The 27,344-nt window shown below is 41.8% G+C and overlaps 1 protein-coding gene across 1 annotated transcript in view; it reads left to right on the top strand.

Moving 5' to 3' along the window:
* LOC115134470 (calcium-dependent secretion activator 2-like) overlaps positions 1-27,344 on the top strand; it is a 178,825-nt gene that overhangs the window by 133,968 nt on the left and 17,513 nt on the right. The window contains exons 20-24 of the mRNA XM_065022669.1: positions 54-209; positions 615-762; positions 25,276-25,350; positions 25,691-25,774; positions 25,885-25,917. Coding sequence (XP_064878741.1) covers positions 54-209; positions 615-762; positions 25,276-25,350; positions 25,691-25,774; positions 25,885-25,917 — 496 coding nt within the window. The remainder of the gene's footprint in view (positions 1-53; positions 210-614; positions 763-25,275; positions 25,351-25,690; positions 25,775-25,884; positions 25,918-27,344) is intronic.

Here is a 27,344-nt window from a genome sequence, read left to right as displayed (position 1 = left end):
AGTATTTCTACTCTGATTTTGTTATTTTGGCTTCTTCCCACCCAAACCCCTAGTAACGGCTCGGAGACCTCCGAGGACCTCTTCTGGAAGTTGGACGCCCTCCAGATGTTTGTCCTGGACCTGCACTGGCCCGAGCCTGAGTTTGCTAAACATCTGGAGCAGAGGCTGAAGCTCATGGCCAGCAACATGATGGAGGCCTGTGTCAAAAGGTCAGATGGCAGGAGACGGTCACCACCTGGGATGGGTTGGGGTTCAGCGTTTACCCACCCTATTTTTTGACACGGCATTCCTGGTTTATAATTGAGATATTACTGAGGAGAATGTTAGTCAGGGGCGGACTGGGACCAGAAATCCACCCTGGCATTTCTAACACACCGGCACATTTTTTCCCTGGAGGCCCCAAACACCAGCCCATTTTTTGTCAAGATAATTACCATTTTGCGCAGGGAAAAAAACGAATTAGACAGGCCCAGAGGTCAAAAAATGGAGCGAAATGCCAGATGGCCAGTCTGCCCCTGAAGTTAGTGATGGAGTTCTGAACAGTGTTTTCCATAGCCACCTAGGAATGAACCATATCATAAAACCTCAATTAAACTATATTTTTTGACCCAAAGAACGAAAGCGGCTTTCGACTCCAAGATGCAGAAGGCCAGCAAGTCAACAGACTTCCGGGTGCCGTTGTCGGTATGCACCATGTTCAATGTGCTCATTGAAGCCAAGAAGCAGTGCTCCAAACTCTGTGTGCTGGACTCCGGTCTAGAGGTACGACCGCATTCAACTGCTATTCTCTGTTCTTTGACCATACAAACTGACCACACATTTCCATCGATACATGCAAAACCACCACAAACCCTACTAACGTCAATCGTGATTGTTTACATGTACATATTACCTCATATGTACAGATTACCTCAATTAGCCTGACTAACCCCCGCACATTGACCATGTACCGGTACCACCTGTATATAGCCTCGCTACAGTTATTTTCACTGTCATTTTACTGTTTTTGATTTCTTTACTTATCTATTGTTTACCTAATACCAATTTTTTGCTTAAAAATTGCACTGTTGTTAAGTACGCATTTCACTGTAAGGTCTACACCTGTTGTATTCGGCGCACGTGACAAATAAACTTTGATTTGATTTGGGTATTCAACTATTGAGTGTAGCAAACAATGGGTATACTGTTGTTAAAAGAATGGGCAGGGCCTCATTTGCTTTTTTAAACCCTACATGCCCTAATCAGCTATAAGTACACTGAACCTACCACAACAACAGAAGCAAATATTGTTCCCTACCTTGCCTGGGTTTCCCTAAAGAACTCAATAACATGTGTTTCCCTTTGTCTGTGGCAGATTCAGTAACATTACCTTGACAGCTAAAAGATTCATTGCGATGGGAACATTCATATCGCGTCCAGATCAGTGGTAAAGTGCAGTGGCTGCTCTAAATTGATGCTTCTGAATGAGTGATCAATCTCTCCATTACAGCATTTCATGGTGCTAAAGGCTAACCCTCCGCTACCCAGCGACCATTTACAGTGTCTCTACAGAGAGCTAAGCTCACTGTCCCTTTTAGCTTCCACAAGTCCCTGAGGATGTTTATTCATTGCCGAACAGACACACTCAGGTGTGTACACTCAGTGTGCTCTACAGATTCCAATTTGGATTGGAACTAATTGAGTTAGTGCATTAATTATCGACAGTTGATGTGGTTATGATGTGATAAGGTGTTGTTTCACCTGTGCAAAATACAGTTCAAGATCATTATCTATACAGCGTCTGAACCATTGATGATTTAGCGTAGCGGATGAAAATGTTATTTTTGATCTAGCTACATGTAAAAAATATATATATTTATCCACTCACCTTGGATCATTTACATGAAATTCCTGTTTCTTAAAATGCAGATTACTTGTAAAAAAAACAATTTAAGGAATTCTAGCACATTGCGAGCTGTTCCACTCGGGAGGCTATTCAATTATTTTGAGGGTATTTTTTTAAGAAGCCTTGGTTAGAACAAATTATGTTGTAGTGAAACTCTTCAAGGTTTTCTGCATTTATTCTTAACAAAGAAAATTCTGCATTTAAGTGGACTCTCCAGTGCAAAATCATACCTTTTTTTCCACCAAAATTAGTTGATTTTGACATGTATAAAGTTAGCATATACTGATATATCAAAGGCTGTTGTCCCTGACACAGATTAAGTATTGGGCTAAAAAGTACTTTCAATGGTAATTCTCTTTTAAGCATGCTTTTTAGTAGTATGTTTAAGTCTAATCGAGATCTGGGAAACTGGCCCATAAAACAAACATACACACACACACACACACACACACACACACACACACACACACACACACACACACTTTCTACATTTTAGAATAATAGTGAAGATATCAAAACTATGAAATAACACATATGGAATCATATAGTGTTAAACAATTCAAAATATAAATTATATTTGAGATTCTTCAAAGTAGCCTCCCTTTGCCTTGATGACAGCTTTGTACACTCTTAGCATTTGCTCTACCAGCTTGATGAGGTAGTCACCTGGAATACATTTTAATTAACAGGTGTGCCTTGTTAAAAGTTAATCTGTGGAATTTCTTTCCTTCTCAATGTGTTTGAGCCAATAAGTTCAACCAATCAAATGTATTTATGAAGCCCTTTTTACTTCAGCCGATGTCACAAAATGCTATACAGAAACCCAGCCTAAAACCCCAAAAGGCAAGCAATGCAGATGTAGAAGCACGGTGGCTAGGAAAAACTCCCTAGAAAGGCAGGAACCTAGGAAGAAACCTAGAGAAGAACCAGGCTCTGAGGTGTCGGCAGTCCTCTTCTGGCTGTGCCGGGTGGAGATTATAACAGAACATGGCCAAGATGTTCAAATATTCATAAATGACCAGCATGGTCCAATAATAATGAGGCAGAACAGTTGAAACTGGAGCAGCAGCATGGCCAGGTGGACTGGGGACAGCAAGGAGTCATCATGTCAGGTAGTCCTGAGGCATGGTCCTAGGGCTCAGGTCCTCTGAGAGAGAGAAAGAAAGAGAATTAGAGAGAGCACACTTAAATTCACACAGGACACCGAATAGGACAGGAGAAGTACTCCAGACATAACAAACTGACCCTAGCCCCCCGACACAAACTACTGCAGCATAAATACTGGCCAGTGACTCAGCCCCCGTAATAGGGTTAGAGGTAGAGAATCCCAGTGGAGAGAGGGGAACTGGCCAGGCAGAGACAGCAAGGGCAGTTCGTCGCTCCAGTGCCTTTCCATTCACCTTCACACCCCTGGGCCAGACTACTCAATCATAGGACCTACTGAAGAGATTAGTCTTCAATAAAGATTTAAAGGTCGAGACCGAGTCTGAGTCTCTCACATGGATAGGCAGACCATTCCATAAAATGGAGCTCTATAGGAGAAAGCCCTGCCTCCAGCTGTTTGCTTAGAAATTCTAGGGACAATAAGGAGGCCTGCGTCTTGTGACCGTAACGTACGTGTAGGTGTTTACGGCAAGACCAAATCGGAGAGATAGGTAGGAGCAAGCGCATGTAATGCTTTGTAGGTTGGCAGTAAAACCTTGAAATCAGCCCTAGCCGTAACAGTAAGCCCGGTGGACTGAGAGGCTAGCACTGGAGTAATATGATCGAAGAGTAATGCCGAGGTTCTACACAGTTTTATTTGAGACAACTGTATAACCTTCAAGATTAATTGTCAGATCCAACAGAAGATCTCATTGTTTCTTGGGACCTAGAACTAGCATCTCTGTTTTGTCCAAGTTTAAAAGTATAACATTTGCCGCCATCAACTTCCTTATGTCTGAAACACAGGTTTCCAGGGATGGCAATTTCGGGGCTTCACCATGTTTCATCGAAATGTACAGCTGTGTATCGTCCACATAGCGGGGAAAGTTAACATTATGTTTCCGAATGACATCACCAAGAGGTAAAATATATAGTGAAAACAATAGTGGTCCAAAAACGGAACCTTGAGAAATACCAAAATTTACAGTTGATTTGTCAGAGGACAAACCATCCACAGAGACAAACTGATATCTTTTCGACAGATAAGATCTAAACCAGGCCAGAAATTGTTTGTGTAGACCAATTTGGGTTTCCAATCTCTCCAAAAGATTGTGGTGATCGATGGTATAAAAAGCAAAACTAAGGTCTAGGAGCACGAGGACAGATGCAGAGCCTTGGTCTGACGCCATTAAAAGGTCATTACCACCTTCACAAGTACAGTCTCTGTGCTATGATGTTGTCTAAAACCAGACTGAAGAGTTTCGTATACATTGCTTGTCTTCAGGAAGGCAGTGAGTTGCTGCGCAACATCTTTTTTCAAAACATTTTGAGAGAAATGGGAGATTCGATACAGGCCGATAGTTTTGGCTTTGGCTTTTTCAAGAGAGACTATTACTGCCACTTTTAGTGAGTTTGGTACACATCCGGTGGAGACAGAGGCGTTTATTATGTTCAACATAGGAGGGCCAAGCACAGGAAGCAGCTCTTTCAGTAGTTTAGTTGGAATAGGGTCCAGTATGTAGCTTGAAGGTTTAGAGGCCATGACTGTTTTCATCAATGTGTCAAGAGATATAATATTAAAAAACTTGAGTGTCCCCCTTGGACAACTTAGCTTTTGAGAAATACGCAGATTTGAAGAGGAGTCCGTAATTTGCTTTCTAATGATCATGATCTCTTCGTCAAAGAAGTTAATTAATTTATCACTGCTGTGAAAGCCATCCTCTCTTGGGGAATACTGCTTTTTAGTTGGCTTTGCGACAGTATCCAAAATAAATGTTGGATTGTTCTTATTCTCCTCAATTAAGTTGGAAAAATAGGATGATTAAGCAGCAGTGAGGGCTCTTCGATACTGCACGGTACTGTCTTTCCAAGCTAGTCGGAAGACTTCCAGTTTGGTGTAGCAGCAGTGAGGGCTCTTCGATACTGCACGGTACTGTCTTTCCAAGCTAATCGGAAGACTTCCAGTTTGGTGTGGCACCATTTCCGTTCCAATCTTCTGGAAGCTTGCTTCTGGGCTTGGGTATTTTCTGTATACCAGGGAGCTAGTTTCTTATGACAAATGTTTTTTGTTTTAGGGGTGCGACTGCATCTAGAGTATTACGCAAGGTAAAATTTAGTTCCTCATTTAGATAGTTAACCAATTGTTGTACTCTGACGTCCTTGAGTAGGTGGAGGGAGTCTGGAAGGGCATCTAGGAATCTTCGGGTTGTCGGAGAATTTATAGCACGGTTTTTGATGCTCCTTGGTTGGGGTCTGAGCAGATTATTTGTTGTGATTGCAAACATAATACAATGGTGGTCCGATAGTCCAGGATTATGAGGAAAAACATTAAGATCTACAATATTTATTCCACGGGACAAAACTATGTCCTGAGTATGACTGTGGCAGTGCGTAGGTCCGGAGACATGTTGGACAAGACCCACTGAGTTGATGATGGCTTTGAAAGCCTTTTGGAGTGGGTCTGTGGACTTTTCCATGTGAATATTAAAGTCACCAAAAATGTGATTTTATCTGCCATGACTACAAGGTCCGATAGGAATTCAGGAACTCAGTGAGGAATGCTGTATACGGCACAGGAGGCCTGTAAACAGTAGCTATAACAAATGATTGAGTAGGCTGCATAGATTTCATGACAAGTTCAAAAGACGAAAATGCAGTCATTTATTTTTGTAAATTGAAATTTGCTGTCGTAAATGTTAGCAACACCTCCGCCTTTGTGGGATGTGCGGGGGATATGGTCACTCGTGTAACCAGGAAAAGAGGTCTCATTTAACACAGTAAATTCATCAGGCTTAAGCCATGTTTCAGTCAGGCCAATCACATCAACATTAAGATTAGTTCATTGACTATAACTGCCTTGGAAGTGAGGGATCTAACATTAAGTAGCCCTATTTTGAGATGTGAGATATCACACTCTTTTAATAATGACAGGAATAGAAGAGGTCTTTATTCTAGTGAGATTGCTAAGGCATACACCGCCATGTTTCGTTTTGCCCAACCTAGATCGTGGCACAGACACTGTCTCAATGGGAATAGCTGAGCTGACTACACTGACTGTGCTAGTGGCAGACTCCACTAAGATGGCAGGCTGGCTAACATCCTGATGCCTGGCCTTCGCCCTATCCCATTGTGGAGCAAGAGCCCAGTCTATGTTCATAGATAAGATGAGACCACCCCTCCAGCTAGGATGGAGTCCGTCACTCCTCAGCAGAATAGGCTTGGTCCTGTTTGTGGGTGAGTCCCAGAAAGAGGGCCAATTATCTATAAATTATATCTTTTGGGAGGGTCAGAAAACAGTTTTCAACCAGCGATTGAGTTGTGAGACTGCTGTAGAGCTCATCACTCCCCCTAACTGGGAGGGGGCCGGAGACAATTACTCGATGCCGACAAATGATGAATGATTCTTCAAGTGCAGTTGCAAAAAGCATCAAGCGCTATGATGAAACTGGCTCTCATGAGGAAAGAAAGAAAGAACCAGAGTTACCTCTGCTACAGAGGATACATTCATTAGAGTTAACTGCACCTCAGAATGCTGCCCAAATAAAGGCACAGAGTTCAAGTAACAGACACATCTCAACATCAACTGTTCAAAGGAGACTGTGTGAATCTGGCCTTCATGCTGCAAAGAAACCACTACAAAAGGACACCAATAAGAAGAAGAGACTTGATTGGGCCAAGAAACAAGAGCACTGAACATTAGACCAGTGGAAATCACACCACAGCATTCTGCAGCGATTCGCATTCCCATCTGGTTTGCGCTTAGTGGGACTATCATTTGTTTTTTAACAGGACAATGACACAAAACACACCTCCAGGCTGTGTAAGGGCTATTTGATCAAGAAGGAGAGTGATGGAGTGCTGCATCAGATGACCAGGCATCCACAATCACCCGACCTCAAACCAATTAAATGGTTTGGGATGAGTTTGAACGCAGAGTGAAGGAAAGGCAGCCAACAAGTGCTCAGCATATGTGGGAACTACTTCAAGACATTTTGATAAACATTCCTGGTGACTAACTCATGAAGCTGGTTGAGAGAATGCCAAGCATGTTCAAAGCTGTCATCAAGGCAAATGGTGGCTACTTTGAATAATCAAAAATATAAAATATATAGTGAAAATAAAGAAAACCCTGGAATGAGTAGGTGTGTCCAAACTTTTGACTGCTACTGCATATATGCAGTGCATTCGGAAATTATTCATACCCCTTGACTTTTTCCACGTTTTGCTACATTACAGCCTTGTTCTAAAATAGATTTTTTTTTTTTACACTTTTGCACATTTCTAAAAATGAAAAAAAAAAAAATTACATGTACATAAGTTTTCAGACCCATTACTCAAAACTTTATTGAAGCATCTTTGGCAGCATTTACAGCCTTGGGTCTTCTTGGGTATGACGCTACAAGCTTGGCAAACCTGTATTTGGGGAGTTTCACCAATTCTTCTCTGCAGATCCTCTCACGCTCTGTCAGGTTGGATGGGGAGACTCGTTGCACAGCTATTTTCCGGTCTCTCCAGAGATGTTCGATTGGGTTCAAGTCCGGGCTCTGGCTGGAAAACTCAAGGACATTCAGAGACTTGTCCCGAGGCCAACCCTGCTTTGTGTTGGCTGTCTGCTTAGGGTCGTTGACCTGTTGGAAGGTGAACCTTCGCTCCCGTCTGAGGTCCAGAGCACTCTGGAGCAGGTTTTCATCAAGGATCATCATACCAGAGAATCTTGTTTTTTTATGTTCTCAGAGTCCTTTAGGTGCCTTTTTGCATATTCCAAGTGGAATGTAATGTGCCTTTTACTGACGAGTGACTTCCGTCTGGCTGTCTGGCTACCATAAAGGTCTGATTGGTGGAGTGCTGCAGAGATGGTCATCCTTCTCAAGGGTTCTCCCATCTCCACACATGAGCTCTGGAGCTCTGTCAGAGTGACCATTGGGTTCTTGGTCACCTCCCTGACCAAAGCCCTTCTTGCTCAGTAAGCCGGGGGGCCAGCTCTAGGAAGAGTCTTGGTGGTTCCAAACTTCTTCCATTTAAGAATTATGGAGGCCATTTTGTTCTTGGGGACCTTTAATGCCGCAGAAATGTTTTGGTATCCTGCCCCAGATCTGTGCCTCGACACAAATAATGTCCAATCAACTGAATTTACCACAGGTGGACTGAAGTTGTACAAACATCTCATGGATGATTAATGGAAACAGGATGCACTTGAGCTCAATTTCGAGTCTCTTAGTAATGGGTCTGAATATTTCTGTAAATAAAGTTTTTTTTATATTATATATTCTAAAAACCTGTTTTCTCATTGTCATTAGGAGGCATTGTATGTAGATTTATGTGGAAAAAATGTAATTGAATCCATTTTAGAATAAGGCTGTTATGTAACAAAATGTGGAAAAAATCAAGGGGTCTGAATATTTTCAGAATGCACTGTACCTACACGAACGCTACAGTCACAAGGCGCTGGCCTCCTTATTGTCCTTAGATTTATAAGCAACAGCTGGAGGCAGGGCTTTCTCCTATAGAGCAACATTTTTATGAAGTGGTCTGCCTATCCATGTAAGAGATTCAGTCTCAACTTTTAAGTCTTTGCTGAAGACTCATCTCTTCAGTAAGTCCTATGATTGAGTGTAGTCTGGCCCAGTGGTGCGAAGGTGAACGTCAAGGCAATTGAGAGACGAACCACCCTTGCTGTCTCTGCCTGGCTGGCTCCCCTCCACTGGGATTCTCTGCCTGACCGGCTCCCCTCTCTCCACTGGGATTCTCTGCCTCTGACCCTATTATGGGGGCTGAGTCACTCGCTTACTAGTGCTCTTCCATGCCGTCACCAAGGAGGGGTCCGTGAGTGGGTTGAGTCACAGGCGTGACCTTCCTGTTTGGTTTTGCGCCCCCTCGGGCTTGTGCGGTGGAGGAGATATTTCGTAGGCTATATTCAGCCTTGTCTTAGGGTAGTAAGTTGGTGGTCTGTTGATATCCCACTATGTGGTGTGGGGGCTTTGCTTTGGCAAGTGGGTGGGGTTATATCCTGCCTGGTTGGCCTTGTCCGGGGGTATCATCGGATGGGGCCACAGTGTCCAGTACCTATGCTGCAATAGTCTATGTGCCGGGGGGCTAGGGTCAGTCTGTTATCTCTGGCATAATTCTCCTGTCTTATCTGGTGTCCTGTGTGAATTTAAGTAGGCTCCCTCGAATTCTCTCTCTTGCCCTCTCTCCCTCCCCTCCCGGAGGACCTGAGCCCTAAGATCATGCCTCAGAACTACCTGGCCTGATGACTCCTGGCTGTCCCCAGTCCACCTGGCCGTGCTGCTGCTCCAGTTTCAACTGTTCTGCCTGCGGCTATGGAACCCTGACCTGTTCACCGAACGTGCTACCTTGGCCCGGACCTGCTTTTATTCGTCTCTCTCTCTCTACCGCACCTGCTGTCTCTAACTCTGAATGCTCGGCTATGAAAAGTCAACTGACATTTATTCCTGAGGTACTGACCTGTTGCACCCTCTACAACCACTGTGATTATTATTTGACCCTGCTGGTCATCTATGAACGTTTGAAGATCTTGAAGAACAATCTGGTCTTAATGGCCATGTTCTCTTATAATCTCCACCCGGCACAGCCAGAAGAGGACTGGCCACCCCTCAGAGCCTGGTTCATCTCTAGGTTTCTTCCTAGGTTCCTGCCTTTCTATCTCGGAGTTTTTCCTAGCCACCGTGCTTCTACATCTGCATTGCTTGCTGTTTGGGGTTTTAGGCTTTGTGACATCGGGTGATGTAAAACAAATAAAAAGGGCTTCATAAATACATTTGATTGATTGATTTCGGTAACAGAACTTTTCAGTCAGAAATGGATGAAATGATGTTGCCGGTTTAGCAACACGGAAAGCATGATAATCACTTTGATGTTCTGTGGTGGTCGCTGCATCAGGGAGGAGAGAAAGACAACGGGGGCTAGTCACAGTCACTCGCTTTTTTTTAACACAGCGCAGCATGTCGTAGCCCAGCCCGGCACAATCAAATCAATTGCTAAGTCGGAGTCCCTCTAGTCATTTGTGTCTTAATTATTTTATCAAACAGTGTGCTTAAAGCATCAGACAAGCTCAGTGAATATAGTTGATTTGATTAAAACACATAGGATGTGTCAATTATATGGAAAATAACACGTGTTAACATTTTTTTAAAGAACAGAGGACTCTTGGTCGACGAAGATTTATGTTTTGTTGGGGACAGCCCTAATGGCAATTTGAATGCACTGAGATACCATGACGAGATCCTGAGGGCCATTGTTGTGGCATTCATCCGCCACCATCACCTCATTTTTGTAGCCTGAATCTGTACACAATTCCTGGAAGCTGAAAATGTCCCAGTTCTTCCATGGCCTGCATGTCACCCATTGACCATGTTTGGGATGCTCTGGATCTACGTGTACGACAGTGTGTCATGCCTTCAGAAAGTATTCATATCCGTTTACTTTTTCAACATTTTGTTGTTACAGCCTGACCTCAAAATGGGTTAAATTGATTTTTTTCTTACCCATCTACACACAATAGCCCATAATGATGAAGTGCAAACATGTTTTTAGGCATTTTGCAAATGTATTGAAAATTAAATACAGAAATATCTCATTTACATAAGTATTCACACCCCTGAGTCAATACAAGTACTTGGGAGTATGGCTAGATGGTACACTGTCCTTCTCTCAGCACATATCAAAGCTGCAGGCTAAAGTTAAATCTAGACTTGGTTTCCTGTATTGTAATCGCTACTCTTTCAGCCCAGCTGCCAAATTAATCCTGATTATAGATGACCATCCTTCCCATGCTAGATTATGGAGACATAATTAATAGATCGGAAGGTAAGGGTGCTCTCGAGCGGCTAGATGTTCTTTAACATTCGGCCATCCAATTTGCCACCAATGCTCCTGATAGGACACATCACTGCACTCTACACTCCTCTGTAAACTGGTCATCTCTGTATACCTGTCACAAGACTCACTGGTTGATAGTTATTTATAAAAACCCTCTTTGGCCTGACTCCCCCCTATCTGAAATATCTACTGCAGCCCTCATTCCAATCATACAACACCCGTTCTGCCAGTCACATTCTGTGAAAGGTCCCCAAAGCACACACGCATCCCTGGGTCACAGACACTCTTACTGACAGTTGTGGCTGCTTTGTGTTATGTATTATTGTCTCTACCTTCTTGCCCTTTGTGCTGTTGTTTGTGCCCAATAATGTTTGTACCATGTTTTGTGCTGCTACCATGTTGTGTTGCTACCATGTTGTTGTTATGTTGAGTTGCTGTCTTGCTATGTTGTTGTCTTAGATCTCTCTTTATGTTGTGTTGTCTCTCTTGTCGTGATGTGTGTTTTCTCCTATATTTATTTATTGATTTTATTTTAATCCCAGCCCCCGTCTTCGCAGGAGGCCTTTTGGTAGGCTGTCATTGTGAAAAATAATATGTTCTTAACTGGCCAACCAAGTTAAATAAAGGTTAAATAAATAAATACAAATACTTTGTAGAAACAGCTTTAGCAGCGATTATAGATGTGAGCCTTTCTGGGTAAATCTCTAGGAGCTTTCCACACCTGGATTGTACAACATTTGCCCATTATTCTTTAAACAATTCTTAAATCTCTGTTGTTCATCATTGCTAGACAACCATTTTCAGGTCTTGCCATAGATTTTCAAGTAGATTTAACTCAAAACTGTATCTCGGCTTATTCTTGGTAAGCAACTCCAATGTATATTTGGCCTTGCGTTTTAGATTATTGTCCTGCTAAAAGTGTAATTAATCTCCGTGTCTGAACACTTTGTATTCAGGACAAAAAGTTCATTTCTTTGTCACATTTTTTGCCGTATTACTTTAGTGCTTTGTTGCATGTTTGTGTATATGTGTATTCTGTACAGGCTTCCTTCTTTTCACAATGTCAATTAGGTTAGTATTGTGGAGTAACTACAAGGCTACCTAGTAGCCTAGTGGTTAGAGCGTTGGACTAGTAACCGGAAGGTTGCAAGATCAAATCCCCAAGCTGACAAGATGCAAATCTGTCGTTCTACCCCTGAACAGGCAGTTAACCCACTGTTCCTAGGCCATCATTGAAAATAAGAATTTGTTCTTAACTGACTTGCCTAGTTAAATAAAGGTTAAAAAAAAAAAAATTGTTCATCCATCCTCTATTTTATCCGTTTTCTCCTATGACAGCCATTCAACTTGGATGCAGGGATCGCGATATAGTGGCTAAAGCCAAAGTTCCAAAAGCTAGGCCTAAAGTAGTGCGTAAGATTTTGTTGTGACTCTTATGTGGATGATTTAAAAAATATTTGTTATTAATATTTGTGAGCATTCAGACTATGCACTTGATGAATCTATGAAATTGCTTCTTCCAATTATTGATAAACATGCACCTGACTGGCTGACTTACTGCAAATTGAGAAATTATGTGACTAAACTCAACAAAAAGAAAACTGTATTATGAAGCCAAGATCAATAATTTAAGGAATGAAGGGAAAACCAGCAAACCTGGTTTAAAAAAACAGAGATCAAGCAACACTCCTCACTGCACAATGCCTCTCTCTTAATCGACCTAGATTTGTTGTGTGTATGTATTAATATGTAGGCTATCTGTGCAATTTCTAAATGTACAGTACCAATCAAAGGTTTGGACACACCTACTCATTCAATGTTTTTTCTTTATTTTGACTATTTTCTACAAAACTATGAAATAACACATGGAATCATGTAGTATCCAAAAAAAGTGTTAAACAAATCAAAATATATTTTATATGACAGCTTTGCATACTCTCAACCGGCTTTGTGAGGAATATCTTTCCAGCAGTCTTGAAGGAGTTCCCACATATGCTGAGCACTTATTGGTTGCTTTTCCTTCACTCTGCGGTCCAACTCATCCCAAACCATCTCAATTGGGTTGAAGTCGGGGGATTGTGGAAGCCAGGTCATCTGACGCACCACTCCAGCCCTTACATACCCTAGAGGTGTGTTGGGTCATTATCCTGTTGAAAAACAAATGATAGTTCCACTAAGCGCAAACCAGATGGGATGTCGTATCGCTGCAGAATGCTGTGGTAGCCATGCTGGTTAAGTGTGCCTTGAATTCTAAATAAATCTCTGACGGAGTCACCAGCAAAGCACCCCCACACCATCACACCTACTCCTCCATGCTTCACTGTGGGAACCACACATGTGGAGATCATCCATTCACCTACTGTGCATCTCACAAAGACACAGTGGTTGGAACCAAAAATAAAACAAATTGGACTCATCAGACCAAAGGACAGATTTACACCAGGCTCATGTCCATTGCTCGTGTTTCTTGGCCCAAGCAAGTCTCTTCTACTTATTGGTGTCCTTTAGTCATGTTTTTTTTGCTGCAATTCGACCATGAAGGCCTGATTCACGCAGTCTCCTCTGAACAGTTGATGGTGAGATGTGTCTGTTACTTGTGAGGCATGTATTTGGGCTGACATTTCTGAGGCTAACTCTAATGAACTTATCCTCTGCAGCAGAGGTAACTCTGGGTCCTCATGAGAGCCAATGTCATCATAGCGCTTGATGGTTTTTACAACTGCAGTAGAAGAAACGTTCAAAGTTCTTGACATATTCCGGATTGACTGACCTTCATTTCTTAAAGTAATGATGGACTGTCATTTCTCTTTGCTTTTTTTAGCTGTTCTTGCCATAATATGGACTTGGTCTTTTACCAAATAGGGCTATCTTGGCTCAAATGCCATAATAAGGAAAGAAAGTGCACAAATTAACTTTTAAGATGGCACATCTGTTAATGGTTGAGATAATGCCAAGAGTGTGCAAAGCTGTCATCAAGGCAAAGGGTGGCTACTTTGAAGAATCTCAAATATATTTGTTTAAGACTTTTTTGGTTACTACATGATTCCATATGTGTTATTTCATAGTTTTGATGTCTTCACTATTATTCTACAATGTAGAAAATAGTTTTAAATAATAAAAAAAATAAATAAAAAATGGAATAAGTAGGTGTGTCCAAACTTTTCACTGGTACTGTATGTAGTTCAGTCCTTGAACTGTTCTTGTCTATTAATGTTCTGTAATATGTCTTGTTTCATGTTTGGTATGGACTCGAGGAAGAGTAGCTGCTGCTTTCGTAACAGCTAATGGGGTTCCTAATAAACTTCCAGATACCAAACTCAGTATCTGTTGGCCTAATGGTGAAATCCCTTGTGGTTTCCTTCCTCTCCAGTAACTGAGTTTGGAAGGACGCCTGTATCTTTGTAGTGACTGGGTGTATTAATACACCATCAAAGTGTAATTAAATACTTCAACTTGATGAGAGAGAGACACACACACAGCTGCATGTGAGCTCTCACATTTTTCAACATGTTTTTTTTACAAAAGGATAGATTTAGAGTTAGATAAACTTTGATTTTTCGGCAGGGACATATGCAGGATGCTACCCTCCACAGCATAGCCTTCACTCCCGATCAAAACTCCAAACTTATGGGGGAGGAGCTAGCATGTTGGAGTGAACGGCTGTACGTGAGAGGCTCCTGCAACTTTTTTGCGAAATAATCTAATTTAACCTACTTTATGGCACTTTTTACAACAAATGTTTCTTTCTAATACAAGATTGTAACTTTTTATATGAAAATGCAGAGTAATAAGCGACCAAAGGACAATAAATCCACAGCGGAGGCCTACTCCCCACTAAACAACGAGACAGATATGGCGGGAGGCACATGCAACAACGTGACACAGAACTTACCCGGGCTTTGGGGGAGCTACGTGTTGCTATAGCTGAGGATCTTAAGGCCACTATTGCTGAACTGGACACCAAAATCGAGAGCATCATTCGAACGGTCGCTTCGCATGGCCAGAGTATTGTGGACCTTGAGAAAGCTTCTGAATTCAACGCTGGTAGGATCGAGGAGTTAGAGAAGCTATGCACGTCATTGCAGGATAGTGTGCAGAGGCTTTCTGTGAAAGTGGTGGACCTGGAGGGCCGATCCAGACGTAATAACCTTCGCGTTGTTGGTCTGGCAGAGGGGGTAGAGGCGGACTCTCGCCCCATCGACTTCTTCGCCAAGCTATTGAAGGATGCAATGAGATCGGATGTTTTGGATTCGGATCCGCAGCTGGACCGTGCACATCGCTCCCTTGTCCCAGTGCCTGGACCGGGCCAACGTCCTCGCCCAGTAATCATCTGTTGTCACAGTTTCAAGACCAAGGATCTTATCCTGCGTGAAGCTCGAATGAGGGGCAACCTGTCACATAAAGGGCATCCATTCCATGTCTATGAGGATTAGGCGCCCAATGTGGCAAAGCATCGCGCCGACTACAGAGATGTCATGACCAAACTCTACAAACTCCATCTTCGCCCAACCTTGCTCTTCCCTGCAAGACTAAGAATTACCCCGCCTTCCGGTGAGAAGATTTGGCTCTCCTCGGTTTTGGACGCAGAGAAGTTTATCCGGGGATATACACCATTCCCCCGTACAGGTTAGAGTGCCTTGTCATTGCGTGTTAGGGTCTGCTCATGGACTCGAATCCATACTATACCATATTGGGTGAAATCGTATTAAACGGGCTCAACAAGGGCTACCGAACATGTAAGACGCTGAGCCGACCGATGGATGGCGGTCAGAGCTCTCATTTAACGTTAAATTCACTTTCATCCCGGCTGTGCTCAGAGCGATGCATATTTTTACTTCCAGGTTTGATCACCGACACCTTCGGATGGATATACTTATATTCCCCCACTTTTGTTTTGTTTCGTTATTTATTTTACAATCCTTACATTATTCTTACTACCATACCATTTATTTATTGCTTGCAGGGGACTGGGGGTGATGGTTGGGAAGGGGCAGACGCAGACACCTGGTTAGCAAGTTGATGTTTTGTGCCGTTCTGCCTTTGTCTAGCAGTAGGCCGCTCTCCCGACTAGAGTCCCACCAGCCCTCTGTAGTGCTTATGTCTGTGTAGGTGTGCGTACATATAATTACTATTTGTACTTTATTACTATTTTCTCTTAGCATTTTAGTATTATGTATGTGTATATTTTAAATCAGTGTAGATTGTTATTCTGGGGTATGAATGTGTGTATGTGTATATGTGCATATGGATGTATATACATATTCTTTAAATATATATTTTTATATATGCTTTTTTTGTGGGTATATGTGTATGTATGTATGTATGTATGTATGTATGTATGTATGTATGTATGTATGTATGTATGTATGTATGTATGTATGTACAGTGCCTTGCGAGAGTATTCGGCCCCCTTGAACTTTGCGACCTTTTGCCACATTTCGGGCTTCAAACATAAAGATATAAAACTGTATTTTTTTTGTGAAGAATCAACAACAAGTGGGACACAATCATGAAGTGGAACGACATTTATTGGATATTTCAAACTTTTTTAACAAATCAAAAACTGAAAAATTGGGTGTGCAAAATTATTCAGCCCCCTTAAGTTAATACTTTGTAGCGCCACCTTTTGCTGCAATTACAGCTGTAAGTCGCTTGGGGTAAGCCATTTCTTAAAGATATCCATAAAAAGTGTTGTTTAAAGTTTGCCACAAGCCACCTGTGAGACACACCAAACATGTGGAAGAAGGTGCTCTGGTCAGATGAAACCAAAATTTACTGTCAAACATGGTGGTGGCAGCATCATGGTTTGGGCAACAATGCAAAAGATGGATGGAGCATTATGTTTCTGGACGTAAAAACAAGACAATGATCCAAAACAAAGCAAAATCTACAATGGAATGGTTCAATAATAAACATATCCAGGTGTTAGAATGGCCAAGTCAAAGTCCAGACCTGAATCCAATCGAGAATCTGTGGAAAGAACTGAAAACTGAAAACTGAAAAATTCAGTCTCTTGATGTGCAAAACTGATAGAGACATACCCCAAGCGACTTACAGCTGTAATCGCAGCAAAAGGTGGCGCTACAAAGTATTAACTTAAGGGGGCTGAATAATTTTGCACGCCCAATTTTTCAGTTTTTGATTTGTTAAAAAAGTTTGAAATATCCAATAAATGTCGTTCCACTTCATGATTGTGTCCCACTTGTTGTTGATTCTTCACAAAAAAATACAGTTTTATATCTTTATGTTTGAAGCCTGAAATGTGGCAAAAGGTCGCAAAGTTCAAGGGGGCCGAATACTTTCGCAAGGCACTGTATGTATGTATGTATGTATGTATGTATGTATGTATGTATGTATGTATGTATGTGTGTGTATATGTATATGTATGTATGTGTGTGTATATGTATATATGTATGTATGTATATGTATATATATTTATTATTAAACGTTTAATTTAGCAAATCCTTGTTCCGATCTCCTGACCCACAGTATGTAAAGGTACGGCTGACTATGTCGGTTGCGGATGGTTTATTTTTTGACCGGCAGTGCTTAGCAATATAATCTTGAGGCTATATCTTGCTTATCTCTGGGATTGACCCAGGATGATGCTTAAATGCGCAATATGTTTAAGTTGAACACTTTATTCGCGGGAGCCTCCTCAATTCATATGTTAGTAGAATTTCTAGGATAGTGAGAGGTGAACGTATAGTTGGGATTTTAGTTTTGTTTTACCTCTTGTTCGAGGTTGCGCCGTGCTTTTTTGGCATCGGCCAGACAATGTGTTTATTATTTTAATTTTTCCTTTTTTTTCTCCTGTTTGTGCATGCCTGTTAAATGTGGGTTGGGGAAATTAGGGGAACAGGGTGGGAAGTAAAGGTGCTTGCAGGGGGGGAGGGGTGGGTTGGATACTGCTCAGGTGTAGGTGCTACATATGCTGATTGTGATGGTTTGGTGCGCTTTCTTACCTTTTTATCACTTCCTGGAATGTCAAGGGTTTAAACGAACCAATTAAGAGAGGCAAGGTCCTAGCCCACTTGAAAGCACTCTCGTCTGATATTATATTTTTGCAAGAAACCCATCTGAAGAATAACTCTCATAGCAGACTTAAGTGTAGGTGGGTGGGGCAAGTGTATCACTCTAACTTCTCTGCCAAAACGAGAGGCACAGCGATTCTGGTATGGAAAGGAATTCCCTTTCTACATAAAACCACTATTGCGGATAAAGAGGGTCGGTATGTGATCGTAATAGGAGAAATCCACTCTACCTCAGTAACTCTACTAAATATCTATGGGCCAAACATAGAGGGGACCTTAACTGTGTGCTAGACCAGTATTTGGATAGATTCTCTACCCGGCGAACCCCTACCCACTATTCAAGCGAATTCTTGAATACCTACATATAAAATTTGAACTTATTTGATATATGGAGGATCGCTAACCCTACGGGTAGGGAATACTCCTTTTACTCTCATGTTCACAATGTTTACACTCGAATTGACTACTTTTTGTTGGATGCTAGACTACTCCCCTATACATGTAATGTGAGGTATCATGATATTATAATCTCGGACCACAGTCCACTCACCTTCTCCCTGAGATTTGGTGACATTGTACCAAACGAGAGGGTCTGGAGGTTGAATCCTCAGCTCCTCACAGAACCAACATTCTGTGAATATCTTAAAGACCAAATTCAAATTTTCTTTGATACCAACGACAACACAGAGACTTCCCCAGCATTATTGTGGGAAACACTGAAGGCTTATCTGAGAGGCTGTATCATCTCCTTTCAGGCTGCCAGGAGTAGGCAAAACAGAGGAAAACTGGAAGAACTGGAGGGACAAATTCACTTACTGGATAGGGAGAATGCTAGCCACCCATCTATGGAGAAATAAAAAAAATTACCACTTTAAAATTTGAATATAATCAGATTCTCTCAGCTAAAATTGCTAAATCTTTTCTCTATGCCAAGCAAAAATATTTTGAGTTTGGTGACAAACCACACAAATTACTCGCCAGACAACTTCGAAAAAATGTGAGTGACCGAATGATTCACAAAGGTAAATCTGCATCTGAGGAATTACTCTCTTCCCCCAAAGACATCAATGACAGATTCCGGCAGTTTTATGAGACTCTATATACATCTAAAGCGGATCCTAACCCCTTAATTATGCAAACATTTTTGGAGGACTGTAATCTTCCTGCCCTGAACCAGGAAGATTCTAACTTCCTGAATAAGGAAATATCTCTTGATGAAATTCGAGAAACAATTCAATCTCTAAAGAGTGGCAAGACCCCGGGCCCAGATGGATACCCTGGTGAATTCTATAAAACATTCAGCAACATGCTTTCTCCCTACCTGCACAAAATGCTGGTTCAGGCCAATGAGGATGGAGCTGTCCCTTCTACTTTGGACGAAGCGTTCATTACATTTATACATAAGAAGGGTAAAGATCCAGAAGAGGTAGGGTCATACAGACCAATATCTCTCCTTAATACAGACCAAAGTATTTTAGCAAAAACTCTGGCTAACAGGCTTAGCACTTTAATTGGCAAATTGGTCCATTCGGATCAGACCGGCTTTATCCTTAACAGAAACTCATTCTTCAATCTCAGGCGCCTCTTCAATATTATGTATTCTCAGAGGTTACCCAACGTGGACCTTGCCGTCATATCTCTTGATGCCGAAAAGGCCTTTGACCAAGTTGAGTAGCCCTATCTATTCAAGGTCCTACAGAAATGTAATATTGGAGATGGGTTCATAAATTGGATCCAGCTTTTATATAGGAACCCCTGTGCCAGAATACTCACTAACCAATCATTGTCGCCCCAATTTAACATTAACAGGGGGACAAGGCAGGGTTGTGCGCTGTCCCCTATGCTCTTCGCCCTAATTATCGAACCGCTCGCTCAGACGATTAGATCTCATGCAGCAATACACGGCTATAATACTAAAGATACTCTAAATAAGATTTCCCTATACACAGATGACATCCTCCTCTATGTAACAGAACCCCAGGCTAGTATCCCAGCTATTCTTGATGTGATCAATTTGTTTGGTACCTTCTCGGGATACAGAATAAATTGGAACAAGAGTGAATTAATGCCCATACGGTCGCAAAACACCTCCTGGCTAGAACATCTCCCATTTAAGTTATCTTCAGAAATCCAGCTGGCTTACTATGGCGCTGTGATTTTGTCGCTTGTCAATCTGGAGATGTCACTTTATTGTAACAATCCTATAAAAAATACATAGCACAGTCCGAATCTGGAAGCAAATTAAAGTCCACTTTGATCTTAGACCAATGTCAATAATGCTCCCTGTCGCCAGGAATCCCTCCTTTGCCCCTTCTAACCTTGATAACACCTTTGAACGATGGGGAGAGCTGGGGATAAGTACCATGGGGGATTTATACATAGAAGGGACCTTTGCTTCCTTTGAGTTGCTGAGGGAAACTTATAATCTTCCCAGAAGTAATTTTTTCAGATACCTACAAATTAGAGACTACGTTAGAAAACACCTCCCAACATTTGGGAATGCTAAACCTTCCATGTTTGACGGATGCATAAAAATATGCCCCACCTCAGGTAAACTGATATTGCGTCTATATGATGCTTTTCAATCTGTTAGCACACCTTCTACAGATGCCATCAAGGCAAAATAAGAGGAAGAACTAGGGACTGACATCTCGGTGGCAGACTGGGAAGAGAGCTTGGAGTATATCCACACATGCTCCATTAATTCCAGACATCTTCCCTCTTTCTTTCTACGTGTCCTTGTTTTGTATGTCGTGTTTTGTATTATTTGTTTTGCACCCAGAACTCTGGGTCTTGTTGTTCCTGTATGCTCTTTTATGTTTAGTTAAGAATTGTATACCTGTCTTGTTTACCTATACACCATTCTTGTGTGTGTTTAATAAAAAATATTTGAAACATTTGAAAAACTCCAAACTTATAACCTAATTTTGGCCAAAATTACCTGGAGGGATTACTGCTACCAAGGATTCATTTTTCCAATATATAAGGAGGGTGCTCTAGCAAACAAACAGCAGAGACCTGAGGACACCATCCAACCTGGAACTGGGTGAGTAGTGTTTGGTCTGATGCTATTTTGAAATCCAAGAATAAAAATAAAGTACATTACAATGTAATATGTTCCTTTATGGGGACTGCATGCTGAGTTAAGGCTGCCAGGCTTGCTAGGACAGACCAGATAAAACTTCCAATTAGCACTGAGGTGTGAAGTGAGAGGTGGCAAGGCCTTTGGGCCCAACAAGTGGCAGGGGTCTTTGAAGCCCCATTTGAAGCCCTGTTCAAAGACCATCCAGAGGCATTTTCTATAAGAAATCTGCCTTCAGAAATCAAAGCTTCTCCCGAGTGGGTGTGACACCTACTCCCGTTGCCTGCTGCACAGGCTTCTTGGATTCCATTTGGCGATCTGTTCACCGTCTGCCCTGGCCCGTCTCCCTCTGTCTGGTACAGGTTCCCTCACCACACTCCCTCTCTCTCCCGAGCTTTCACTTGCCTCCAGCACACACGGACTGTTGGGGCAAGTGACTCTGAACTTGCAATAGCTAGCCCCAAGTCGTTATATACAGTTGAAGTTGGAAGTTTACATACACTTAGATTGGAGTCATTAAAACTTGTTTTCCAACCACTCCACAAATTTCTTGTTAACAACCTATAGTTTTGGCAAGTCGGTTAGGACATCTACTTTGTGCATGACACAAGTCATTTTTCCAACAATTGTTTACAGACAGATTATTTCACTTATAATTCCCTGTATCACAATTCCAGTTGGTCAGAAGTTTACATACACTAAGTTGACTGTGCCTTTAAACAGCTTGGAAAATTCCAGAAAATGATGTCATGCTTTAGAAGCTTCTGATAGGCTAATTGACATAATTTGAGTCAATTGGAGGTGCACCTGTGGATGTATTTCAAGGCCTACCTTCAAACTCAGTGCCTCTTTGCTTGACATCATGGGAAAAATCAAAATAAATCAGCCAAGACCACAGAAAAATGATTGTAGACCTTGGGAGCAATTTCCAAATGCCTGAAGGTAGCACGCTCATCTGTACAAAAAATAGTACGCAAGTATAAACACCATGGGACCACGCAGCCATCATACCGCTCAGGAAGAAGATGTGTTTTGTCTCCTAGAGATGAACACACTTTCGTGAAAAAATTGCAAATCAATCCCAGAACCACAGCAAAGGACCTTGTGAAGATGCTGGGGGACACAGGTACAAAAGTATCTATATCCACTGTAAAACAAGTCCTATATCAACATAACCTGAAGGGCCGCTCAGCAAGGAAGAAGCCACTGCTCCAAAACCGCCATTAAAAAGCCAGACTGCAGTTTGCAACTGCACATGGGGACAAAGATCGTACTTTTTGTGCTCTGGTCTGATGCAACAAGATCAGAACTGTTTGGCCATAATGACCATCATTATGTTTGAAGGAAAAAGGGAAGCTTGCAAGCTGAAGAACACCATCCAAATTGTGAAGCACGGGGGTGGCAGCATTATGTTGTTGGGCTGCTTTACTGCAGGAGGGACTGGTGCACTTCACAAAATAGATGGCATCATGAGGCGGGAAAATTATGTGGATATATTGAAGCAAAATCTCAAGAATCAGTCAGGAAGTTAAAGCTTGGTCGCAAATGGGTCTTCCAAATGGACAATGACCCCGAGCATACTTCCAAAGTTGTGGCAAAATAGCTTCAGAACAACAAGGTCAAGGTATTGAAGTGGCCATCACAAAGCCCTGACCTCGATCCTACAGAAAATTTGTTGGCAGAACTGAAAAAGAGTGTGCGAGCAAGGAAGCCTACAAACCTGACTCAGTTACACCAGCTCTGTCAGGAGGAATGGGCCAAAATTCACCCAATTTATTGTGGGAAGCTTGTGGAAGGCTACCCGAAACGTTTGACCCGAGTTAAACAATTTACAGGCAATGCTACCAAATATTAATTGAGTGTATGTAAACTTCTGAGCCACTGGGAATGTGATGTAAGAAATAAAAGCTGAAATAAATCATTTTCTCTACTATTATTCTGACATTTCACATTCTTAAAATAAAGTGGTGATCCTAACTGACCTAAAACAGGGATTTTTTACGAGGATTAAATGTCAGGGATTGTGAAAAACTGAGTTTTAATGTATTTGGCTAAGGTGTATGTAAACTTCCGACTTGAACTGTATTTATTCATGAAAGTTACTCTAGAGTCAATGTTTTCATCAACAACAACAAAAAGAATTGCGAAAACTAGATGCTTTAGGCTTAGTGAATGGAAATGAATTCAAATCTAATTAGCATAATAAGAAAATCCCAAGCTATCCCAAGCCAAGCTATAGCAATGTTTATCAGACCATGAGACATCCCAAAAATCGTTCTTCTTACAAAAACGTCTGTAGCGTCCGAACAGTTTGGGCGACACACTAATATGACCCTCTATGGAAAGGTGAGACTCTCAAGAACATGTACATGTCGGACTTGTCTGAAGACCAGGACCCGGGACCAGTTTTAATAAATTATGGAAGTACAGTATATGTAGTAGTTTCGTGCAAAGAAAGGGGTTAAATATGGGTAAAGAATCAATTAATAAAAATTCCTGAAAATAATCTCATAAAATCTTACATCTCTCAGATTTAGGACAAACACTTTAAAACAAACTTCCTTTTGATTTATTTTTGACTATCTGTTTTCCCATGTATGAATCTGTTATTCAATCTGTTTCTATGGGCTAAAAGCAGTCAGGCCACATTCAATGTTCCATCAAAAAATATTTTTTATATATATGTTTTTATGTTTTTAGAACTAAAGCGATCTTAAAATCCATAATCAAATAGCTAAATTATGTAGGTTTGTAGAACCCCCTCCCCACACACACACACACACACACATTTAAGTTCCCTCTGATCCTTGTAAATGCATTAAGCAATTTGTCTAACTTCTGACTTGTCTCAAAGGGACCTCAATGTGAACTACATCCTAACATTCTGTCGCACATTCACCAGAGAATGTCTTTGGGTATAGCAGTCTGTGCCAGAGTGCTCGCTTTCGATCGACACAAAAGAGATCCTGTCAGATGCTTGTGCATTGAATGGTGTCTGCCATTGCCTGCTTCATCATACTTCCTATTCAAACCACTGAATGGAGGAGTCGTCATAAACTTTTACGAGACCAAAAATGTCCTCCTTTGTGATTTTCCACTTAATCATTCCCCAGCGTATGATCGAATATCTTCATCAAAAGCATCTCTGCGAATTAGGACTGTGTTGCTGTATACCAATTTATCCCCAGGATTGTTATGTCTAAGGAATGATCAGTTGCTGACTATGTTGTTGTTGCTGTTGTTACTGTCATTGGAATGAGGCACTTGCATTTGAAAATGTCAGTCGGGCCTTGGAAGAAAAAGAACTGGCGGAAGTGACTCTTAGTGGTTTGCTACCAGTTAAATGTTTTTAAAATAAATCATTGTTATTTTGAGTGTGATGCACACATGGCAAAAACCTCACAATTTAATATTCTCTAATGTGAAGAAGGACCTCACAATTAGGCCCCCTCTATAAAACAGAAAGAAAACACAGCAATGTTAATTGAGGTAAAAAAAAAAAAGTCCTTAAGATTCGCTTGAAATTCAGTTTATGAAAGAAGCTGCCATTTCGTGGGATGGAGAAAAAGGTGAAAAGAAAATTAGGGCTGCCGATAGTGACCTCCATGCACCCTCAATTTGTCACTGATCTGCGGGCTTTGTTGATTGAAATTTTTAATTTGGGTGTTCTTTAGACGCACCGTGAAAGGGCATTGTCGCTAAGAGATGAACTCTCTGGCTGCTGTGCGAGCGTCGAAGGCAGCCAGCCATTCAACACTGCAAATGGAGGTTCTCCCTCCCTCTTCTCTCCACCGTCTCCCTCCATCTCTCTCTTTCTTACTCTTTTCTATCAATACCTCTTTCTGGCTGCGCCATTGGTTTTTTTGAGGAGGGGAAAAAAGCCATGAATATGGGGGTTATGAGACATGAAATGGCGGATTAATTGAATCTAGTGAGAGTCTTTGGTCCCCGCAGCTGGACCGGTGCTTTAGAGAAACACAAGGCTGCTCTAATTGTGGGGAAGCACAAAAAGTATCCTTCGAATTCCTTTGCCTTCCAACGAGAGCGGGAATGCCATTCAGCCACATAATGGCCCTATTAGCTGCTTAACTCAGCGGCACTACATGGGAAGATTTTCTCTGCTGAATGTTTGGGGTGGGGAGGCGGGGTAGAGAGAAGGGGAGAGAGTGTGGTCGTCCATGCGTGCCTTGTGTGTTTGTGCGTGCGTGACAGGATGAAGGAATCATTTTCACCTTATCTCCCTCATAGATTTTTAAAATGCTTGTTTGTTTGTTTCCTTACCATCTTCTCAGCAACAGTACCATTCGAAAATCGACGACCTGATCGATGACACGCTTAAAGACATGATTTCCTCCCTGGTCTCAAAGGTACAGTATGTTACTGCACATCCTCCACAGGCTCAATGACAACATCCTCCCTGTGCAGTATATGTCAGCCCACCTCAAATCAAATGTCCGTTTTGCTAAGAATCACATTATCATTCCTTCTCCGTTCTACAGCAACTTGATCCTAACCTTACCCAGTTTTATTACACCTGCTTTTTATTTTCATATTCTATGCAAAATATGATAGAATATGTTCTAATTAAACGATGACAGGAACACATAGATCATTTGAACAGGAGAAAGTCATTCAGGCTGTGCACTCATACCCCATATTCCTTTACAAATGGCAAACTAACATGTCTGATTGTCTTCTCCCCTGGAGTTTGCTGGACCTCTAGTCGCCGTTCTCTCCAAGCTCTCCAGATATGACGAGGGGACGTTATTTTCTTCGATCTTCTCTTTCACGGCAAGTAGCAGCGCTTTCAGTGCATTAAGTGCTAACAAAAGCAACGCTTTATTTGTTGCAACCAAATCTGCTCAGTTGAACATTTTTGTGTCTTTCCTTTTGCCTCGAAGGTGAAAGCGGCTGCCAAGTATGTGGATGTGCCAGTGAGTATTATTTCTCCTTCATTTCTAAAGATGTCTTACTTTCTCATATGAACCTGTTTGCACAATGTATTTCTGTCTAAAAGAAACATCGCTCGGAACGAAAGCTGACATTGAGGGGGATCATATTGTTCAAGATTTGTCATCATTTTTAACGTTTCACCTCGTACCACCGTTGTGTGTCAGAGCGTTCAAGGTTGAGGCGGCGTGCGGGGCTAATTATTGCCCCAGTTGTCTAATGAAAACTTTTTGGAGCGATTCGCCAAGGTGCCGGTCATGGGCGGTCACCACTCGCCACAGCAACACTAATGAGTGACAGCGCCATGGCAGGGAGCAGGAGCTCTATATCAGCAGACAGAAAAATGACAAACAGCGATGAGGAAGGCCTCCAATTACCAAAAGAGAGACGCAACAACACATGCTGAAGGACATGCACATTACGCCTACTCTCCAGTGGTCAGGGATTGTAAAGCTAAAGTAGAATGTTGAGGTAGGTTGTTCAAATTTGGGCCATGGTGTCATTACTTGGTCAGTTTAGACACGTAGCCCTTTCCTGCAGTCAAATGACCTAGTGGCCTCATGGATGGAATGCAGGGGAGGCTGGTGGGAGGAGCTATAGGAGGACAGGCTCATTGTAATGGATGGAATAGAATAACTGGAACAGAGTCAAACATGTGGTTTCTATATGTTTGCTGTGTTTGATACCGTTGCATTAATTCCATTCCAGTACATTACAATGAGCCCATCCTGCTATGGCTTAAAAAAAAACAGAAGACTGAAATATAACAAAATTGTTTGACATAGAAACACCGGATTTCCATCAGAGTTTTTAAATAATGTTTATTAATTACAAAATTATGAAAAATATGAATAACATTCCACCAGCGGCAGCTGGTGTTAACCAGGTGTGTGAGGTGTATACTTTTGTTTCAAAGTAGATTTATTTAAGACTACCAAGAAAAACACTCTGTGTGACCCTGATTTAGCCTGCTGCAGTAGAAGGTTAATTGTGACATACTCTTGTTCTTAAGCTATCAAAAGCTTTGCCCTGTTTAAGATTCAGTCCATTCACCATCGTGGGCTGGGTTTAGTTCTGTTTCGGTCCACAAATCTTACTTTTAACCCAAAGCAAGAGGTGGTTTCACTCTATGATAACCAAGCACACTCTTTTCATAATCCATGAGTAGCCTGTAAACGTTTGATAAAGACAGCCAAGCCAGAGCCTCGCAAAAGCCTTTTGCCAAACCTTTGTGTGGTTCTCTTCAGTCCTCCCCCTCCCGCCTGTCCTTGACTCAGCAAATCCCATGTGTCCTATTGGCACTTTTTCCCAGAGCTCTGAGCCTGTCAAATCTCCTCTCCTCCTCCTCCCTTCACCTGAAATTAGAATGTGACCTCCACCTTGTGCTTTTGTGTGGAGGGAACCGAAATCT

The sequence above is a fragment of the Oncorhynchus nerka genome, linkage group LG9a (assembly GCF_034236695.1).
Source record: "Oncorhynchus nerka isolate Pitt River linkage group LG9a, Oner_Uvic_2.0, whole genome shotgun sequence".
NCBI classification, from domain to species: domain Eukaryota; kingdom Metazoa; phylum Chordata; class Actinopteri; order Salmoniformes; family Salmonidae; genus Oncorhynchus; species Oncorhynchus nerka.
The sequence above is the reverse complement of the archived record's forward strand: the minus strand, read 5'-3'. Positions and strand labels throughout refer to the sequence as shown.